A 19,706-nucleotide genomic window follows, 5' to 3' on the forward strand; every position below is an offset into this window, starting at 1 on the left:
TGACTCAGTTACACCAGCTCTGTCAAGAGTAATGGGCCAAAATTCACCCAACTTATTGTGGGAAGCTTGTGGAAGGCTACCTGAAACGTTTGACCCAAGTTAAACAATTTAAAGGCAATGCTACCAAAAACGAATTGAGTGTATGTAAACTTCTGACCCACTGGGAATGTGATGAAAGAAATAAAAGCTGAAATATATCATTCTCTCTAATATTATTCTGACATTTCACATTCTTAAAATAAAGTGTTGATCCTCATTGACCTAAGACGGGAGTAGAGAAATATAGGCATTACCCTGAGAAACCACTTGCCACCGCGTGATGTTAGACTCTGGGTCAGGATTCGGATGTAATTCTCTGCGATTCGTGCAAACAGGCTGTCCTGTATGCGTGCGTCTGGCTGGAGAGAAAAAACATGGCAGCCATTAATGTAACACCACTTGTGGTTTAAGTCTGTTGACAACTGCACTGCACTAGAGAATAAAAACATATGTGCATAAATGTGACTTTCTGTCAATGTCACCTGGAAGTGCTGTAGAAACAGCCACCAGAAGGAGTCGATGACAAAGTCCTCCATCATAGAAGAAGATAGGATGCTTTGGAACACTGCCTTGTACCTGGGCTACAGGACAGGATGGAGATGGAATGTTTCAAACATTAGTCAGATAATTATAATAGTTTGCTGACAATGTTGGAAATCATATTTGAAGTTCATGTTTATGAGCCATACTCTGTTTCCTTAGCCTGGTCCCAGATCTGTTTAACTACACATTTGGCATGACAAAAACCATAGTAGTTAGTTACAAAGACCAAACAGATCTGGAACCAGGTCAATATTTCCTTTCTTCAAAGTGACTAATGAAAAACAAAAACACTGATCCCCCTACCAAATGAAGAAGACTACAGCATATGCCTTGTAGTCCAGCGGATAAGAACCAAATATACCCGAGAAGTAGAAAACTTGTTACACTAATACAAGGAACATTTTGTACATGAGTGGCCTCCTCTGGCTCCAGAGCCTCAAAAGCCCACTTCTTAAAAACATCACCTTAAGGAACATTTTAAAGATTGGAGGCAGTCTGGGAAGCATGTTAGTCAACCAGAGCGGCCATTTTAATAAAATGGCTGCCATTCGGATTTCCTGTTCGAAGGAAATAGGGTAAAATCATTCCAAACAATATCAAAATTACTTTGTAATGTTACCCACCCACTAAATAAATCCCACAGATAATATTGAGAATAATTCTGATCATAAAATACTTTTAACACCTTCATGGTGCTCCTATTGAGGTCATTTTGACAATAATCCAGTGGCAAAAATAATAATTGAATATGACAAAGCCACCAAATTCCACAAACAGCTGGGGCATGTCTAAATAAGTATTTTGGCTATAGTGTCATCACCGACTTTTTAATATGGCCACCAACCAGCTGCATGGGGCCACATTGGACTAGATTCAGTTAGCCATATCTGCATAAATATTTGGCAGGGGTGTAATGTACTTAAGTAAAAATAATTGAGTAGTCATTTGGGGGTATGTGTACTATACTTGACTATTTATATTTTTTGCCAACTTTTACTTCATTACATTCCTAAAGAAAATATGTACTTTTACTCCATACATTTTCCCTGACACCAGAAAGTACTCGTTACATTTTGACAGGAAAATGGTCCAATTCACACACTTATCAAGAGAACATCCCTGGTCATCCCTGCTGCCTCTGATCTGGCAGACTCACTAAACACAAATGCTTCATTTGTAAATTATGTCTATGTTGGAGTGTGCCCATGCTATCGTCAATATAAGGAATTTGAAATGATTTATACTTTTACTTTTGATACTTAAGTATTTTTAAAACCAAATACTTTTAGACTTTTACTCAAGTATTATTTTACTGAGTGACTTTCACTTTTATTTGAGTCCTTTTCTTTTAAAGGTATACTTTTACTCAACTGTGACAATTGAGTACTTTTTCCACCACTGATAATTGGTACATACAGCCAAATGATGGATTAAAATGTTTGACGGGAAAATGTTAAAAAAATTAAAACTTAAAAAATTGTCTGGAAAACACAATAAAATTGCCAAAAAGTTCCAGATATACAAATCCTTTAAACGTTTAGTAAAAAAGTGGTGAAGTGGTGTTTTTTGTAATGTTTTCATGGCTAGTTCCAAAACTTTACATGTAAACACTCTAAAATTAATATGGGTGTTCCCTGAAGTCTACTTTTTGCAATGATATATAATATGATATTCTGTTTTGTGTACATTTGATGAAATGTGACAGGAAACCTGCCTAGTACACATCACTTTAGGAAAAATCACATAGGAATGTATTATGTCCAGCAGAGAGACAGGTAACCCATTTTAACAAAATCATTTTATGAGGAGACCTTTCGGCCTTCAAACAAAGTAAGTAAAAGTCTAAACAAAGATGTTTAGCTATAGTGCCACTGAGATTTAACCTATTATACACAGTGGTGTAGTGCTATTTTTTTAGGTGAGCGAGCGGAAAAGAATCTCAATCAACGTTTGCAGAGTAGCCTGTTGAATAATATCATTTTATATGCATGAAACACATCATTCAAATACAACGTCTGCCTATGCCTACACACATTGACTTGAATAAATGTTTGTACATTTAACATCTTCTTGAGTGATGTGAGTAAATACATTTCAGAGCAGATGTAACAAGCTACAGACTAGCCTACCTGTAGTGTTTCCATTGGGATGCTTAACCAATTTTTTAGCAGCCATACTGGAATTGACCGCCAGGGGTGTAATGGACAATCTGTGATGACAGTATAGCCACAAATACTTATTTAGACATGCCCTAGCTGTGTGTGAAATTTGGTCTCTATCACATAATCCACAATTTCCTCATGTAGCCGCTAGACTATGGTCACAATGACCTCAATATGACCACTATTAAGGTCTTAAGAGTACATTATGATTATTGTCTATATTATCTGTGGGGTTTATTTAGTGGATAGATAGTCATTCTGATATTGTTTGGAACGAATTTACCCTATTTTCTTCTAACAGGAAATCCGGATGGCAGACATTTTATTAAAATGGTCACCCTGGTTGACTGACAGGCTTCCCAGACTGCCTCCAATCTATAAGATGTTCCTTAATAACCTGTCTAGGACTGGGGTTCCGCTTGCCAACAGCCAATGATATTGCAGGGCACCAAATTCAATCAACAGAAATCTCAAAATTAAATTTTCTCAAACATACAAGTATTAGACACCATTTTAACGATAAAATTCTCGTTAATCCAACCACAGTGTCCGATTTCAAAAAAGCTTTTCGGCGAAAGCAGAACATATCATTATGTTAGGTCAGCAACTAGTCACAGAAAGCATACAGCGATTTTCCAACCAAAGAGAGGAGTCACAAAAATCTGAAATATTGATAAAATTATTCACTAACCTTTGATATTCTTCATCAGATGACACTCCCGGGACAACATGTTACACAATACATGTATGTTTTGTTCGATCAAGTTCATATTTATATCCAAAAACCTCAGTTTACATTTGTCTTTGCCTCCAAAACATCCCGTGAATTTGCACAGAGCCACATCAAATCATAGAAATACTCATAATAAAAATTGATAAAAGATACAAGTGTTATTCACAGATTTAAAGATATGCTTCTCCTTAATGCAACCGCTGTGTCAGATTTTTTTTTTTAAATACGTAAAAAGCAAACCATGCAATAATCTGAGTACGGCGCTCAGAGACCAACACAACCCAAGAAGATATCCGCCATGTTGGAGTCAACATAAGTCAGAAATAGCATTATAAATATTCACTTACCTATGATGATCTTCGTCAGAATGCACTCCCAGGAATCCCAGTTCCACAATAAACGTTTGATTTGTTCCATAAAGTTAATCATTCATGTCCAAATAGCTCCTTTTGTTAGCACGTTTGGTAAACAAATCCAAACTCACAACGCGTGTGCAAGTCCAGCGGAAAGTACAGACGAAAAGTCCAACAAGTTATATTACAGGTCGTAGAAACATGTCAAACGAAGTATAGAATCAATCTTTAGGATGTTTTTAACATAATTCTTCAATAATGTTCCAACCGGAGAATTCCTTTGTCTTCAGTAAAGCAAATGGAACAGAGCTCGCTCTCACGTGAACGAGCGTCACGAGCTCAAAGCATTCTGCTAGACCTCTGACTCATTCCCCTCTCCTTCGGCCCCACTTCACAGTAGAAGCATCAGACAAGGTTCTAAAGACTGTTGACATCTAGTGGAAGCCTTAGGAAGTGCAACATGACCCATATCCCACTGTATCTTCAATAGGGAATGAGTTGAAAAACGACCAACCTCAGATTTCCCACTTCCTGGTTGGATTTTTTTCTCAGGTTTTTGCCTGCCATATGAGGTCTGTTATACTCACAGACATCATTCAAACAGTTTTAGAAACTTCAGAGTGTTTTCTATCCAAATCTATCCAAATACTAATAATATGCATATATTAGCAACTGGGACTGAGTAGCAGGCCGTTTACTCTGGGCACGCTTTTCATCCAAACGTGAAAATGCTGCCCCCTATCCATAAGAAGTTATTAAGGTATCTAGTATTGGTGTACTAAGGTTGATACTCGTATCATAAAATGGAACAATTATTTCACCTATCCGCTGGACTATTGATACAGTGCTGTTTAGTACCTTGTCAGTGAGGTGTGGCTGTGCCCTCACTACGTGGGTAATGATGGTAGAGAAGGTGTTGCTGTGTGGCAGGGGCATGGGCATGTCGTCTCTGAACCCTGGGTACTGATACAGCTCCACCAGCTTGGGCATGCCCACTTCACGCTGAGGGTACGAGAGAGAAAGCAGATAGATACACATTAAACCATCTCAGCGGGAAAGAAATGTGATTTCCCATGGCATCTTCTTCTGCCTGCTGGGATAACACACATTGCTATTTGAACATACACAAATGACCAACATAAAATCCCATTAGAATTCTCAGTTTAAACTTGGTATGCAGTATTGTCTCTTAATTCAAACAGAAACAAGTCTGTTGAATATGTAATTTACACGAGTTGAATGGGTCAGAAGAACCTATTCCAGTAATTACATTATGTATACAGGATAACAATGTGACCAACCAGCTTCAGTGTTCTCAACGAGGACAGCTCTCACTGATTATGGATGATTATTGATCAAAATTACCATTTACATAATAGGCAATCACATTTGGGTTTCACAGGCGATACGTCACACCTCCTCAACACCATCCTCCTCCCTCTGTCAATTGTGAGCCCTGACCTTTTCAGCTGGCATGTTGCGCCTGCGATTCTGCAGCGACGTGGACGAGTCCTGCTGGGACGACAGCCGCGTGATCTTTGACCCCGCCTTGTCTTGTCTGTCTGGAGGGAGGGAGGAGAGATATCACATTATTACTTAACCCTGTATCAAACCATTAGACCATTGCTAAAATTCTGTTTCCCTTTTCCTATTCCTTGAAACTATAAGAAGACATAAGAATTGTTTGAAATGTCAAGAACCCATAAGAAACCATGTGTCCATACCTTTGCCCTCTGTGATAGCAGCTAGGTGAGTATGTAGCGTCTGTCCGCAGTCATAACCCATCTGAAAAACACAGCTTCCACGTCATGATACAAAGACTATACTATGAGGTGTGTGTGTGTGTGTGTGTGTGTGTGTGTGTGTGTGTGTGTGTGTGTGTGTGTGTGTGTGTGTGCGTGCGTGCGTGCGTGCGTGCGTGCGTGCGTGCGTGCGTGCGTGCGTGCGTGTGCGTGCGTGCCCTACACTCACAGAGCTGAAGAGGGGAGGCAAACGGGCAATCCTTGCACTGAGGGTCCCTATTGAACCCACCAAACAGGCTGTCACACCCCCGTAAAGGACAAACAGAAATTCACACTGTATTATTTCAATATTTATCAGTCATATCATAACATAACAATGAGGTAATTGGAGAGAAGTGTGTGGGACAGTGAGGAACACTAATGTACATCACCATGATTGTGTAAACTATTTCACTTAGGCCTACTGAATGGGAACACTGCATGTTTTCAATAGGCTAGGCTATTGCCTCCCTAACATTAGCTGAGTTTAGTCCACGATATGATACAGGGATCTAAACTAGAGCTACCCGAACATGTGAAAAGGATACAGGCTGGAGTGCGTGAGGACTCTTGTAGGCTCTCCTTCTTGCTTCGAGCAGTGACAGGGTTCTCGCTCACGTCCTCCTGGTACACCACGATGGGTGCGCACTGCTCACTGATATCCGCCATTGTTGACCTCTGCCACTACCGCAACTGCCCCCTCAGCAACAAACCTAGGGACACGGCTGGTGCATAGCGTCATTTTAAGTTCTCAATAAATTCCAAAGCCTATCAAACCCTCTCTATAAGCCTATATCAACACAGCAGGAAAAACAGCATGACATTGACATTTCTTACATTTTGATCACAGCAAAAGGAAGGTAACATTGCCACTACCTTGCTCTCCAACCAAGGAGCATGAATTGAGGAGCAAACTGAATCAGACAAAAAGGAAATACATTGGAGGCCAGTGGGAATTAATAAAAGTGCTTCTTTATTGATAAAACCAGCGCATTTTGGCCTTTCATCCTTCAGCCTTCATTGGTATTTACAGAAGGAATATGAAGGTGTATTTTATTTCAAATGACCTCCTACGGCTTCCAATAGGTCATGCTATGTCTATAAACAACTGGTCAGATTTTTGCAACCCAATCACATAGTTTTATTTTGTATTCCCATTGTGATTGATCCTTGAACCCATATGAGGCCATTTTGATATTAGTATTTTATGCATCAACCAATGGAGGTCATGTTTGTTATGGGTGCAAGATGGCACGTTGATGCTATCTGTTGGTAAATGTTCATTACTGCAACACCAGTGTTTTACCAGTGTACTGCATATACCCTTGCAATGTGCTGACACAACTGGTTACTTGCATCAGTGACACTGTCTCGTCATTTAACATCCAAACATGACCACCGCAAATCAGAGCGAACTGTTTGGGTTTACAAAAAATTCAACTGAGTAAAATATTGCCGGATTTCACCTTAACTACAGTGAGTTTGCTAGTTAGCAATTAGCTTCAGTGTTGTTAGCATCAGATAGACATGGCTGCTAACATTCCCCCTCCCGCCATTATGAAGCTCAGCAGAGATTGGAGCACGAACTGGGATACGTCCAGAAGAGAATGGGAGGACTATGCACCAGCTACTGGACTTCTGGAAAAGGATGATGATGCAGTGGCTGCCACTTTGAGGACTATAATGGCCGCTGAATCTTGACATCTATACAACCACAACCTGAACCTAACAGCAGCTCAGCAAGGTAACACAACAGCTATTTTTGATGCTCTTGAACACAACTTTAAACCAGCAAAGAATGTTATCTATGAGTGTTATGTTTTTGGCTGTTGTAAACAGGAGGATGGGGAGTCCATTTACAGCTTTGTCACCAGGCTAAGGGAAAAGGCAGCTACATGTGAATATGGTGCTTTAAGAGACAAACTGATCAGCGATAAGATAGTGCTCGGCATAGCTGATGAAGGCACGTGCAGACGTTTGCAGAGAGCACGGGACCTGACACTGGTCTTGGCAGTGGAGACATGCCGTGCGGCAAAGATTACTCTTATACGGATGAGGTCCGTGGTGTTCGAAAGGTAGCATATGGACAATGTCAATGCTACATTCAGGCAGCCAGCTAAGAAATTCCCCTTTGCCACAGCTAATGCTAATACTACAGCCAACTCTGCAATAGACAGCCCCTATACGTGCGGATATTGTGGCATTTCTCACAGATGTGGAAAAGAACACTGCACAACCTATGGGAAAATGTGTAAAATCCTGTGGCACAGCTAATCACTTCGAACGGGTCTGCATGAAGAGCAAGAGAAAGGAGGGTAAAGTGCACTCCATTGAAACAGACACAGATGAAGGGAACAACAGCACTGAGAACCACAACAATGCCAGCTAGATTCTGAGGCCACATGCCTTAAAGACAAAAGGAGGCTTGCGCCCAGAGACAAACACACACAGAGTAGCACCAAGCTGAAACTGTATTCAGGCCAGCTGATGACCTGTTTAGGCCTGTGTGTGACAGAGTGTGATGTGCTTTGCCAGAAACACATCCTTAAGTTTGAAATAGTTGAGGCTAGTCAACAGCCATTACTGTCAGGGTCAACATGTAAGCACCTCGGGCTTATTAACTTCACCATCCCAGCAGACCTTAACACTATAGACAAAGTCCAGGCTGGGCCTCTAAGCAAAAAGACACTCCAAAGCAAATACCATAATGTCTTCAATGCCCCGGTCTAGTCAGTTCCCGGGCAAAGTACACTTTGAGTTGGATGCAGCAATCTAGCCAGTTCAGTGTGCACCTCGCAAAGTACCAGTGGCCCTGAAAGCAGCTGTGAAGGCTCAGCTCGACAAATATGAAGCAGATGGCCACATCACATCTGTCACCGGGCCTACAGACTGGATTAGTAATATGGTTATCTTCAAGAAACCAGACAAGCTACAGCTATGCATTGATCCTTAACATGTCAACCGGGCTCTGCGATATTCATATTAAATTAAGCCCATGTTCTTTACAAGTTCCCGAAGGCCAGTCTTCACGCTCGTGGACGCCAGAGTTGCCTTCCTGCAGTGCAAACTTGACGAGCCCAGCACCTGCATGACCACCTTTTGGACACCCTGGGGTAGGAAGTGGTGGTTGAAGCTCCCGTTTTGTGTCTCCTTGGATCCAGATGTGTAGCAGTGGAAAACGCACAAGCTGCTGGTTGGACTCAGTGGCGTGGAACCCATAGTAGATGACATCATCGTAGTGGGCTGTGGGGACAATGTTGAGGTGACCGACCATGACCATGACTCCAAGCTGCTGGCCCTGATGGACAGATGCAGACAGGTCAAGCTAAGGCGAAGCATAAAAAATCTTCAGTTAAAAGTGCTAGAGGTCCGCTTTCACAGGCACATCTTGTCCTCCATCTGATTGATTCAGAGAATGTGAAGGCTGTCTTGGACATGCCACCCCACCCATCTGACGTGAGTCAGTGCAGTGCAGAACTTCGTCGGATTTGTCACCTACCTGGTCAAGTTCCTGCCACGGCTCTCTGAGGTTTCAAAGCAACTAAGGAGGCTCATGGACAAGGACACCATCGGCATTGGCTTCCAAAACACAACACAGCGGTGAGGAAAATAAAGTAACTGATCACCCAGACACCTGTCCTGCGATACTACGATGTGTAAAAACCTGTCACGATTCAGAGTGACTCGAGCCAGTATGGACTGGGCTGTTGCGACAGGTAGCCGAGCAGTTAAGAGCATTGGGCCAGTAGCCGAAAGGTCACTGGATCGAATTCCTGAGATGGCAAGGTGGAAAAATCTGCAGTTCTGCCCTTGAGCAAGGCAGTTAATCCCCAACACCAACTGCTCCCCGTATGCCGATGATGAGGATGTGGATTAACGCAGCCCCACACATGTGTCTGATTCAGAGGGGTTGGGTTAAAAAAGTTGTGCAACTGACTAGGTATCCCCCCATTCCCCTTCCCTTCATGCAGGAGGGCCAGCCTGTGCCATTCGCCTCTAGGGCACTCACTGCGGTCATCCCCCTCTTCAAAGGGGAGACACTCTAGACCCAAACTGCTACAGACCTATATCTGCCTATACCTGCCTTTCTAAGGTCTTCCAAAGCCAAGTTAACAAACAGATCACCGACCATTTCGAATCCCACCATACATTCTCCGCTATGCAATCTGGTTTCCGAGCTGGTCATGGGTGTACCTCAGCCATGCTCAAGGTCCTAAACAATATCATAACCGCCATCGATAAGAGACAATACTGTGCAGCTGTATTCATCAACCTGGCCAAGGCTTTCGACTCTGTCAATCACCACATTCTTATCGGCAGACTCAACAGCCTTGGTTTCTCAATTGACTGCCTCACCTGGTTCACCAACTACTTCTCAGACAGAGTTCAGTGTGTCAAATCGGAGGGCCTGTTGTCCGGACCTCTGGCAGTCTCTATGGGGGTGCCACAGGGTTCAATCCTCGGGCCGACTCTTTTCTCTGTATACATCAATGATGTCGCTCTTGCTGCTGGTGATTCTCTGATCCACCTCTACGCAGATGACACCATTCTGTATACTTCTGGACCTTCTTTGGACACTGTGTTAACTAACCTCCAGACGAGCTTCAATGCCATACAACTCTCCTTCCGTGGCCTCCAACTGCTCTTAAATGCAAGTAAAACTAAATGCATGCTCTTCAACCGATCGCTGCCCACACCTGCCCGTCCATCCAGCATCACTAATCTGGATGGTTCTGACTTAGAATATGTGGACAACTACAAATACCTAGGTGTCTGGTTAGACTGTAAACTCTCCTTCCAGACTCACATAAAGCATCTCCAATCCAAAATGAAATCTAGAATCGGTTTCCTATTTCGCAACAAAGCATCCTTCACTCATGCTGCCAAACATACCCTCATAAAACTGAATATCCTACCGATCCTTGACTTCGACGATGTCATTTACAAAATAGCCTCCAACACTCTACCCAGCAAATTGGATGCAGTCTATCACAGTGCCATCCGTTTTGTCACCAAAGCCCCATATACTACCCACCACTGCGACCTGTATGCTCTCGTTGGCTGGCCCTCGCTTCATATTCTTCGCCAAACCCACTGGCTCCAGGTCATCTATAAGTCTTTGCTAGGTAAAGCCCTGCCTTATCTCAGCTCACTGGTCACGATAGCAGCACCCACACGTAGCATGCACTCCAGCAGGTATATTTCACTGGTCACCCCCAAAGCCAATTCCTCCTTTGGCCGCCTTTCCTTCCAGTTATCTGCTGCCAATGACTGGAACGAACTGCAAAAATCACTGAAGCTGGAGACTCATATCTCCCTCATTAACTTTAAGCACCAGCTGTCAGAGCAGCTCACAGATCACTGCACCTGTACATAGCCCATCTGTAAATAGCCCACCCAACTCCCTCATCCCCATACTGTAGTTTATTTTGCTCCTTTGCAACCCAGTATCTCTACTTGCACACTCATCTTCTGCACTATCACTCCAGTGTTTAATTGCTATATTGTAATTATTTCGCCACTATGGCATATTTATTGCCTTACCTCCCTTATCCTACCTCATTTGCACACACCGTATATAGACTTTTTAAATTTTATTATTGACTGTATGTTTGTTTATTCCTGTAATAGTGCCTGTGTGTAGCTGGTGTAGAGGAGTCAGGCGCAGGACAGCAGATATGAGTAATAAACGTAATTTACTCAAATATACACAAATGCAACACAATAAATCGAGCCCACAACAACGGACCGTATTACAAACAAACAATCACTCACAAACAACCATGGGGGAACAGAGGGTTAAATAATTAACAAGTAATTGTCACGCCCTAACCTGAGATATCTCTATTTTCTTTACAAAATAGGTTAGGTTAGGTCAGGGTGTGACTAGGGTGGGTACGTTAGGTTTTGTATTGTCTAGGGTTTTTTGTATGTCTAGGGTCTTTTTAGGTCTAGGTGATTTGTATGTCTATGGTGGCCTGATATGGTTCCCAATCAGAGGCAGCTGTTAAGCGTTGCCTCTGATTGCGGATCATATTTAGGTAGCCATTTCCCTTTGGTGTTGGTGGGTTCTTGTCTATGTGTAGTTGCCTGTCAGCACTCGTTTTGTATAGGTTCACATGTCGTTTTGTTATTTTGGTTAGTTTGTTCAGTGTTCATTCTTATTATAATAAAGAATGTACGCACACGACGCTGCGCCTTGGTCCGATTCATACGACGAACGTGACAGTAAATGGGGGATTGAAACCAGGTGTGTAAGACAAGGACAAAACAAATGGAAAATGAAAAGTGGATCGGCAATGGCTAGAAGGCCGGTGACGTCGACCGCCGAACGCCGCCCGAACAAGGAGAGGAACCGACTTTGGCGGAAGTGGTGACAATTCCATGTGTAACTCTGTGCTGTTGTTTGTGTTGCACTGCTTTGTTTTATCTTGGCCAGGTCGCAGTTGTAAATGAGAACTTGTTCTCAACTGGCCTACCTGGTTAAATAAAGGTGAAATAAAAAAACTCCAACACAGCAGACCTACGCTCAGATAGAGGAGTGCCTCAGCATTGTGTTTTAATGCGAACGCTTCCACCACTACCTGTACGGGTGCGACAACATCACAGCAGAGACAGATCACAAGCACCGTATTGCTATATTCAGCAAGGCTCTCCTGAACGCCCCAAAATGACTGCAGAACATGCTACTGGCCTACAAAAATACAACCTCAAGGTGGTGTATAAGCCAGGGCCGGAGATGTATGCGAGTGACAGGCTCAGCAGGGCTACTGCATCAGGCATTTACACACGCTCCATGCATGAACAACACGCAGCGTGCAGCTTACAAACAGAGCAAGTGGATGATGAACTCATCAACCAGGCTGACTACCTCAATGTTACGGACCAGCGCCTTATACAAATCAGACAGCACACAGACAGGGAAGAGCACCTCCAGACATTGAGGTCTGTGATTCTGATGGGCTGGCCAGACTGCAAGGAAGAAACTGCTTTAGCCATCAGAGAATATTGGCCAGTCAGAGAAGAGCTCATTGTTCAAAATGAGGTGCTATTCAAAGGTCTAAGAGTCGATATCCCCCGGTCCCTGCGCCCTGAGATGCTGGCGTGTGTGCACTCAAGTCACATTGGGGGTAAGGCCTGTTACAAACAAGCATGTGACACACTGTATTGGCCAGGAATGCAGAGTGAAATAAAGGACTATGTCAGCAAATGCACAATCTGCAATGTACACCCTATTGAGCAACAGAGAGAGACAATGATGTCCCACGAGCTACCGATGCAACCCTGGCAGATAGTAAGTCTAGATCTCTTTCAGCACAGAGGCAAATACTTCCCTGTTAGCTGATCATTACTCAGCAGAGTCAACAATCAAGCGCTCAGTTTGCCCACTATGCCCAGGCAGATGAGGTCATCTCAGATAATGGAACCCAATTCGCTTGCTTTGTGTTCTGGAAATTTGCTGCAGAATGGGAATTCATGCACCTCCTTGCCACGACACCCAAAAGCTCATTGGAAGGCCGAGTCGGTGGTCAAAATCGCAAAGAACCTCTGCAAAAACACGGATGCCTGAAAAGCAGTTATACAGTGACGCAATACACCAGCGGAAGGCATGGATAGCCAACCTAATCTCATAGTTTCACATCAGAATTTGCCGTAATTGGATGAATGTTGATTTTTGACCAATTAATTCCACGTGGCTATAGGGTTAATTCCACGTGGCTACAGGGTTAATTCTGTGTGGTTACAGGGTTAATTCTGTGTGGTTACAGGGTTAATTCTGTGTGGTTACAGGGTTAATTCTGTGTGGTTACAGGGTTAAAACAGAAACAACTCAAAGGGTTAAGTTGAGGTATTAATTCTGAGTGGTTAATGTTAGGGCTATGGTTTGGTGAAGGCTTAAAACTAAATAATTAAAAACAATGCGCTGTTTCCATTAAGCATCATCAAGTAGTCTCCCTGCTTGCTAGAGAATTGTGAACTGCCTTGTTTGAGCCCAGTACCGTGCCAACATAAAAATACAAAAATTGGGGAGCGTCGACAAAGGCATATATCAACGGCTCTTTCTTGTGACCAGCCTGGGATAGCAGGCCGGCTAAGCGCTTAAAAGCAGCTCTATACCAGGGGACCAGACAGGCCTCTGGAGATTCGGAAAGTTGCACCACACTTCTACTTGGTCGAAGTGAATGGATCATTGTACCGTCATAACAGGGTTAATCTCTTGGTTGCTGAGCTAACACCTACTCAGAACCCAGACGATCATAGGTGTCGCATGACAAATGACGGACACCCAGCAAGTCACATCGGGCATGAGGCACTGGGCGAAGAACCAGCGGATCACAGGGCGGCAGCTCCCTCTACCAATCAACACTCCCCTCAGACTGTCAGGTGACACGCCTGTGCATGATCCCCAGAGTCCTGACAGAACAGCCCCCAGTCTTTTCATGCTGTGGACGGCTGTCCCAGCCATCTAAGATACTTAGTCAGTAGGTTTCCTATATGGACTGTTGACAGAGTAAAAAAATATATAATAAATAATTTTTAAAAAGAAGACAAGAAGACAGAATGCACTGAGTATCTTTACTGAAGACTTGACTATCATTTAAAAAAGGGAAAAGTGAAGAGACTGAGACAAATGGACTCAATATCATAATTTGTTGTTCATTTTATATCTGAAAAAGCCCAAACCTTTCATGTTGGATATTAATACTAGGTTTGTTGTGTTAGTGAATAGACAATCCCGTCCTTTTTCTAAAAGGGAAGACGTTATGGGTGTAAGATGGCACGTTGATGCCATCTGTTGGTAAATGTTCATCACTGCACCACCCAGTGTTTTACCAGTGTACTTCATATACCTGGATGTATTGAAATGTTCTGAACAAGACTGATTCCTCGCATCCACGACCGGCCTGCTCATTAGGCAGGACTAGGCGGCCGCCTATGGCGGAAGATTGACGAAGGCGGCATTTTCTGAGCTAAACTGACCTAGTCACACCTCCAAAAACAACTCATAAAACCTCATAATTCTGCCCCTAAACAATGACAATTTTTAGGTGAGCGTTAATGCCGCCATGTGATAAGCTGTGCCCACTTTGTCAAAGGCAGGGGCCTTGTTCATTCCCAACGCGCCTCTCCAGGGTGCTGTTGGAGAGACGCATCGCTGCGGCACTCTACCAACATTCCCTCAAAGAATGATCTAATCTAAATCATGTAGCAGATATGGGATATGGTAGAAAGAGTATGTGGCCTTTTATGAAGCCTACAGAATGGAGATAAAATGTATGACAATGTAATGAGATGGGACACTTTCCTACATCAGGTTTCTCTGATCAACTAGCCTAACCTAAATGGCGCCAAATCAAATAAAAAATGTCATGTTAACAAACAACATATCCTAAAAACAGGACAGGTCAAATTAAAATGGACAATATGGAATGGACAATCACAACTGTTCTCCAGGAGTTTCACCCCATTGTCAGGATCAGTGGTTTCAAGTTTCTATCTGTCAATTTTTGACAAGCTGCATTTCCCGCTGTGTAAACACATTGCAAATAGGCTCACGATAACTGCTGATGAAGTTGGGTAGCTGATATTCAGAGCATAAATAGCCAAATTGATTAATAACAGAAATCAGGATTAATAAATCCAATGACACTACCTGTTTTACAAATGGCGGGACTACAACATGGATCGGCATTTATAAAATTCCATTGCAGTCTGACATGGTAGGCTACACACCAGTAAACACAAGCTGACGTCTTTATTAGTGTTTTACAAACGGTACCACATAGATGGGCATTCATAACATTTGATTTCAGGCAACACTGTAGGCTACACCTCAGTAAACACATACCAACACCAACGCCTTTTGCATGTTTTTTTTAATGCAATCCGGACCGGCCTTGATTTCCACATCCACGGACATTGGTCCGGCCTGGACCAAATCTGAACCAATCATAGGTGTCTAAGTTTGGTTCAGATTTTGTCGGGTATGGACAAGCCTTGATTTGGCCCAAACATAGACGTCGATAAATTACGTATTTTCAACTTTAATTCAGAACCAAAAATGAGCCTGATTTCAACATCCGGAAATTAAGTATTTTCAACCTTCATTCAGAACCGATAATGATTTCAATATTCTGAAAAAACTTTTTTTTCAACGTCCTAGAAAATATTAATTTTAAGCATACGGAAAATAAGTATTTTCCCCATTCATTCAGCACCTTCATTCAGCACCTAAATTGAACCTAACTTCAACGCCTGGAACATTTTAAACATCTGAAAAAAACGGAAAGGACCAGCCCTGCTCGGGTTATTTAATGCTGCATTCAAAACAACTGGGAACTAGGAAATCGCGACTTCTGACTTCAGCGTATTCAAGACAACTGGGAACTCCATTTTTTTAAGATCATCCACCTCGGAATTCTATATCGGAAACTCTGGCATCTTTCTTTAGCTCCGACTTTCTGACCTGAAGATCACTAACACCATTTTTTGAACTCGTTTTTTAAGAGTTCCCAGTTGTCTTGAGAGCAGCATATATGTGGTTAGCTGATACGTAAAATACCTATCCAGGCGTTGCAAAATCTGGCCGGTGTCAGCAACGCCTGGGCAAAGGAACGCGTCAATAATGTGATTAGCTGATATAAAATACCTATGTCCCCCAAAACCTCAATTTCTGTCTATCTGTATAAAAAAATCCAGATAGACTATAAAAAGGGCCAAAATGCGGTAGTGTTCTAGTGCCCTCTAAGAGTTTTGGAATTTCCTCTTCCTTTTTTTTTGTTACCACGCAATGTGCAACTTATTCTATTAAAGTATAATGGACGCCTATTTTGGACAGCAAATCTAGGAAGAAAAACTACTGTCTAATCATATGAGGTGCTGAAAGCCGTATATCTCTCCATTGACGAAGTGTTTGATTAGAAGTTACCTACGTCAATTTGCCTGGCTGTATAACCCCTGTCCAGTCGTCCTGTCCCCTCGTACTGAAATTCACGCAGCTCTGTGTGTGGAATTCAAGAGCGCGTTACCGAGGAAACCCTGTGACGCCATCCAACAAATATTGCAGACAAAGACAGGCCTATTAGTCTAAATACTCTACTAACATAAAAGCTGTTAGAATTATAAGTGTATGTATGTCCCTTAAGGTCCCTGTATAATGTGATATTGTACCCCCTAGCCCAATTGTCCGTTGTATATTATTCATATATACTTGTGTTCCCACATGTACTTCCTGTATTGATTTGTTGTTAATCATATATTTTTTTTTTTTTACTTAACTTTTTTTTATTTTATAAAAATTCAAAGACAGGCCTACTAGTAACCAGAGCAATGATTGTATATGAACCAGAGTCTTGTATTTAGAGAGTTGGGCCAATGCAGTTTCTACAGGTAGTTACATGACACTTAAACATTATATTGCGGCCATGTTAGCTCCTCATTAAAATTACATGGGAATAAAAGAAATGTAAACTATAAAACAGAATGTCTAGACTGAGCATTATGATGTATTTACATGACACTAACTACAACAATCTATGGTAGCCATGTTAGCTTCCCATTAAGCACAATAGATGTACATGTTAGCTTCCCATTAAGCACAATAGATGCGGTAAAGAGCTCAATAGAGTTTGACCAAAAGTAAGAAAATACCATGGAATCCCGTGGGGGAAAGATCCCGAGTCTCCTCATTGGCTCCCAGCAAAACTAGCCTACATTTAGGCTATTGTTTATGCCTTGAGTGTGCAAAACATTAGGACTTGGTCTTTCCATGACACAGACATAGAATCCAGGTGAAAGCCATGATCCCTTACTGATGTCACCTGTTAAATCCAGTTCAGTCAGTGTAGATCAGGGGTCTCCAACCTTTTCTAACACGAGAGCATTTTTTTTTAAATGAAACATTGCAAGCTATATATTTTTTTATATAGCACTCAAATAAAATAAAATTGTATTGGTCAAATGCGCAGAATACAACAGTGATATGCTTACTTACGAGCCCCTAACCAACAGTGCAGTTTCAAAAAATACGGATAAGAGATAAAAGTAACAAGTAATTAAATAGCAGCAGTAAAAAAGAACAATGCTTTTTTAAGCCAATAGTGGCTAACCAGGGTTGGGATAATGTGACGTGGCTTTGATTGGATAGTAGCCGGGAGCTTTATGTTTATGACAGTTTGCAATGGAACACATGAAAAAATGCATGTACTTTCAGAATTGATTGGCGAGCTATTCATAAGTGGGCTGCGAGCTACTGGTAGATTGCGATTTACTTGTTGGAGACCCCTAGTGTAAATGAAGGGGAGGAGACAGGTTAAAGATGGATTTCTAAGCCTAGAAACAATTGAGAAATGTATTGTGCATGTTTGCCATTTAGAGGGTGAATCGGCAAGACAAAAGTGCCTTTGAACGGGGTATGATAGTAAGTGCCAGGCGCACCAGTTTGAGTGTGTCAAGAACTGCAACGCTGCTGGGTTTTTCACGCTCAACAGTTTTCTGTGTGTATCAAGAACGGTCCACCACCCAAAGGACATCCGGCCAACTTAACACAACTGTGGGAAGCATTGGAGTCAACATGGGCCAGCATCTGTGGAATGCTTTCGACACCTTGTAGTTCATGCACCAACGAATTGAGGCTGTTCTGAGGGAAAAATGTGTTCCCAATATTTTGTACACTCAGTGTATGTGTATTTCCTCCTATGTTGAGGTAAAAAGTATAATGCTTGTATGGATGTCAACCTCAACACATGTTCATGTAATCGTTACCAATCAACTGCATTAAGTTAAATATGACTTTGACTACCATCACCAATTTCTGTTTGCTAGCTATGCTAACCAGCTTACAGTATAGGAACGGGAGTTAGCATTTAGCAGTCACTTCTTCTCAAACTGAAAAGGGACAACTTCTACATGTTATGCAGGGAAAACAGTCAAATAAATCAAAATTCGACTAAAGTAACCACATTATGGACCTGTTGAATGTGGGCCATGGACTCTACTGCATTTATACATGGGAAATATATTGTATATTACAATGCTATGTAACTGAATGTGTAGAATTAACACAATATTCCAAATTCAAAAAATTAGCATAACTCTAAATATATGTCTCTGCTGGTAACTAACCCCAGCTTGTCTGTGCAACAGAGCTATTTCCCATATCCCCTCACCAATAAAAGTGAAGATTGATATATGTCTCACACCTAAAGGCAATCTATAACCTAGTATTTTAATTACTGCATTATTATAATTTTACCCTATAATTTTGTTCTACAATAGCCAAATGTATCCCCCTCCCCCTCACAAATTGTGACAACAAATTACTTTATTGCTTGACGTTGAATATTATACTGAACAATAATATAAATGCAACATGGAACAATTTAAACGATTATAGATCATATAAGGATTCAGTCAATCGAAATGAATTCATTAGGCCCTAATCTATGGAGCTCACATGACTGTGCAGGGGCGTAGCCATGGGTGGGCCTTGGAGGGCATAGACCCACCCACTGGGTAGCCAGGCCCAGCCAATCAGAATAAATTTTTCCTCACAAAAGGCCTTTATTACAGACAGAAATATTCCTCTGTTTCATCAGCTGTCCGGGTGGCTGGTCTCAGATGGTCTTGCAGGTGAAGAAGCAGGATGTGGAGGTGATGGGCTGGCGTGATTACTCGTGGCCTGCGGTTGTGAGGCCGGTTGGACGTACTGCCAAATTCTCTAAAACAACATTGGAGGGGGCTTATGGTAGAGAAATTAACATTCTATTATCTGGCAACAGCTCTGGTGGACATTCCTGCAATCAGCATGTCAATTGCACGCTCCCTCAAAACTTTTCCATGCATCGTGCCGACAGAGATAAACACCTCTATGGGAAGAGGAAGTGCAGGGGGGTATGCTTTATGATTAACAACCCATGTGTCACGATCGTTGTAGTGAGGAAACCAAAGCGCAGCGTGATGTGAATACATACTTTTAATGAACGACGAATAAACACGAAGAACACGAAGAACACTAAACAAACTAACAAAATAACAAAACAAACGTGACTGCTATAAACAAAGAGTGCATACATGCAACTTCACGAAGACAATA

The 19,706-nt window shown here is 42.2% G+C and overlaps 1 protein-coding gene across 1 annotated transcript in view; it reads right to left on the minus strand.

Moving 5' to 3' along the window:
• LOC139560255 (protein FAM227A-like) overlaps positions 1 to 16,653 on the minus strand; it is a 25,658-nt gene extending 9,005 nt beyond the window's left edge. The window contains exons 1-8 of the mRNA XM_071376870.1: positions 16,546 to 16,653; positions 6,160 to 6,336; positions 5,802 to 5,869; positions 5,555 to 5,615; positions 5,292 to 5,392; positions 4,689 to 4,832; positions 522 to 620; positions 294 to 398 (exon numbers count right to left, since the gene is read on the minus strand). Coding sequence (XP_071232971.1) covers positions 294 to 398; positions 522 to 620; positions 4,689 to 4,832; positions 5,292 to 5,392; positions 5,555 to 5,615; positions 5,802 to 5,869; positions 6,160 to 6,280 — 699 coding nt within the window. The 5' untranslated portion in view covers positions 6,281 to 6,336; positions 16,546 to 16,653. The remainder of the gene's footprint in view (positions 1 to 293; positions 399 to 521; positions 621 to 4,688; positions 4,833 to 5,291; positions 5,393 to 5,554; positions 5,616 to 5,801; positions 5,870 to 6,159; positions 6,337 to 16,545) is intronic.
• Between the last annotated feature and the right edge of the window lie 3,053 nt (positions 16,654 to 19,706).

This window comes from Salvelinus alpinus, chromosome 30, assembly GCF_045679555.1.
Source record: "Salvelinus alpinus chromosome 30, SLU_Salpinus.1, whole genome shotgun sequence".
Taxonomy (NCBI): Eukaryota; Metazoa; Chordata; class Actinopteri; order Salmoniformes; family Salmonidae; genus Salvelinus; species Salvelinus alpinus.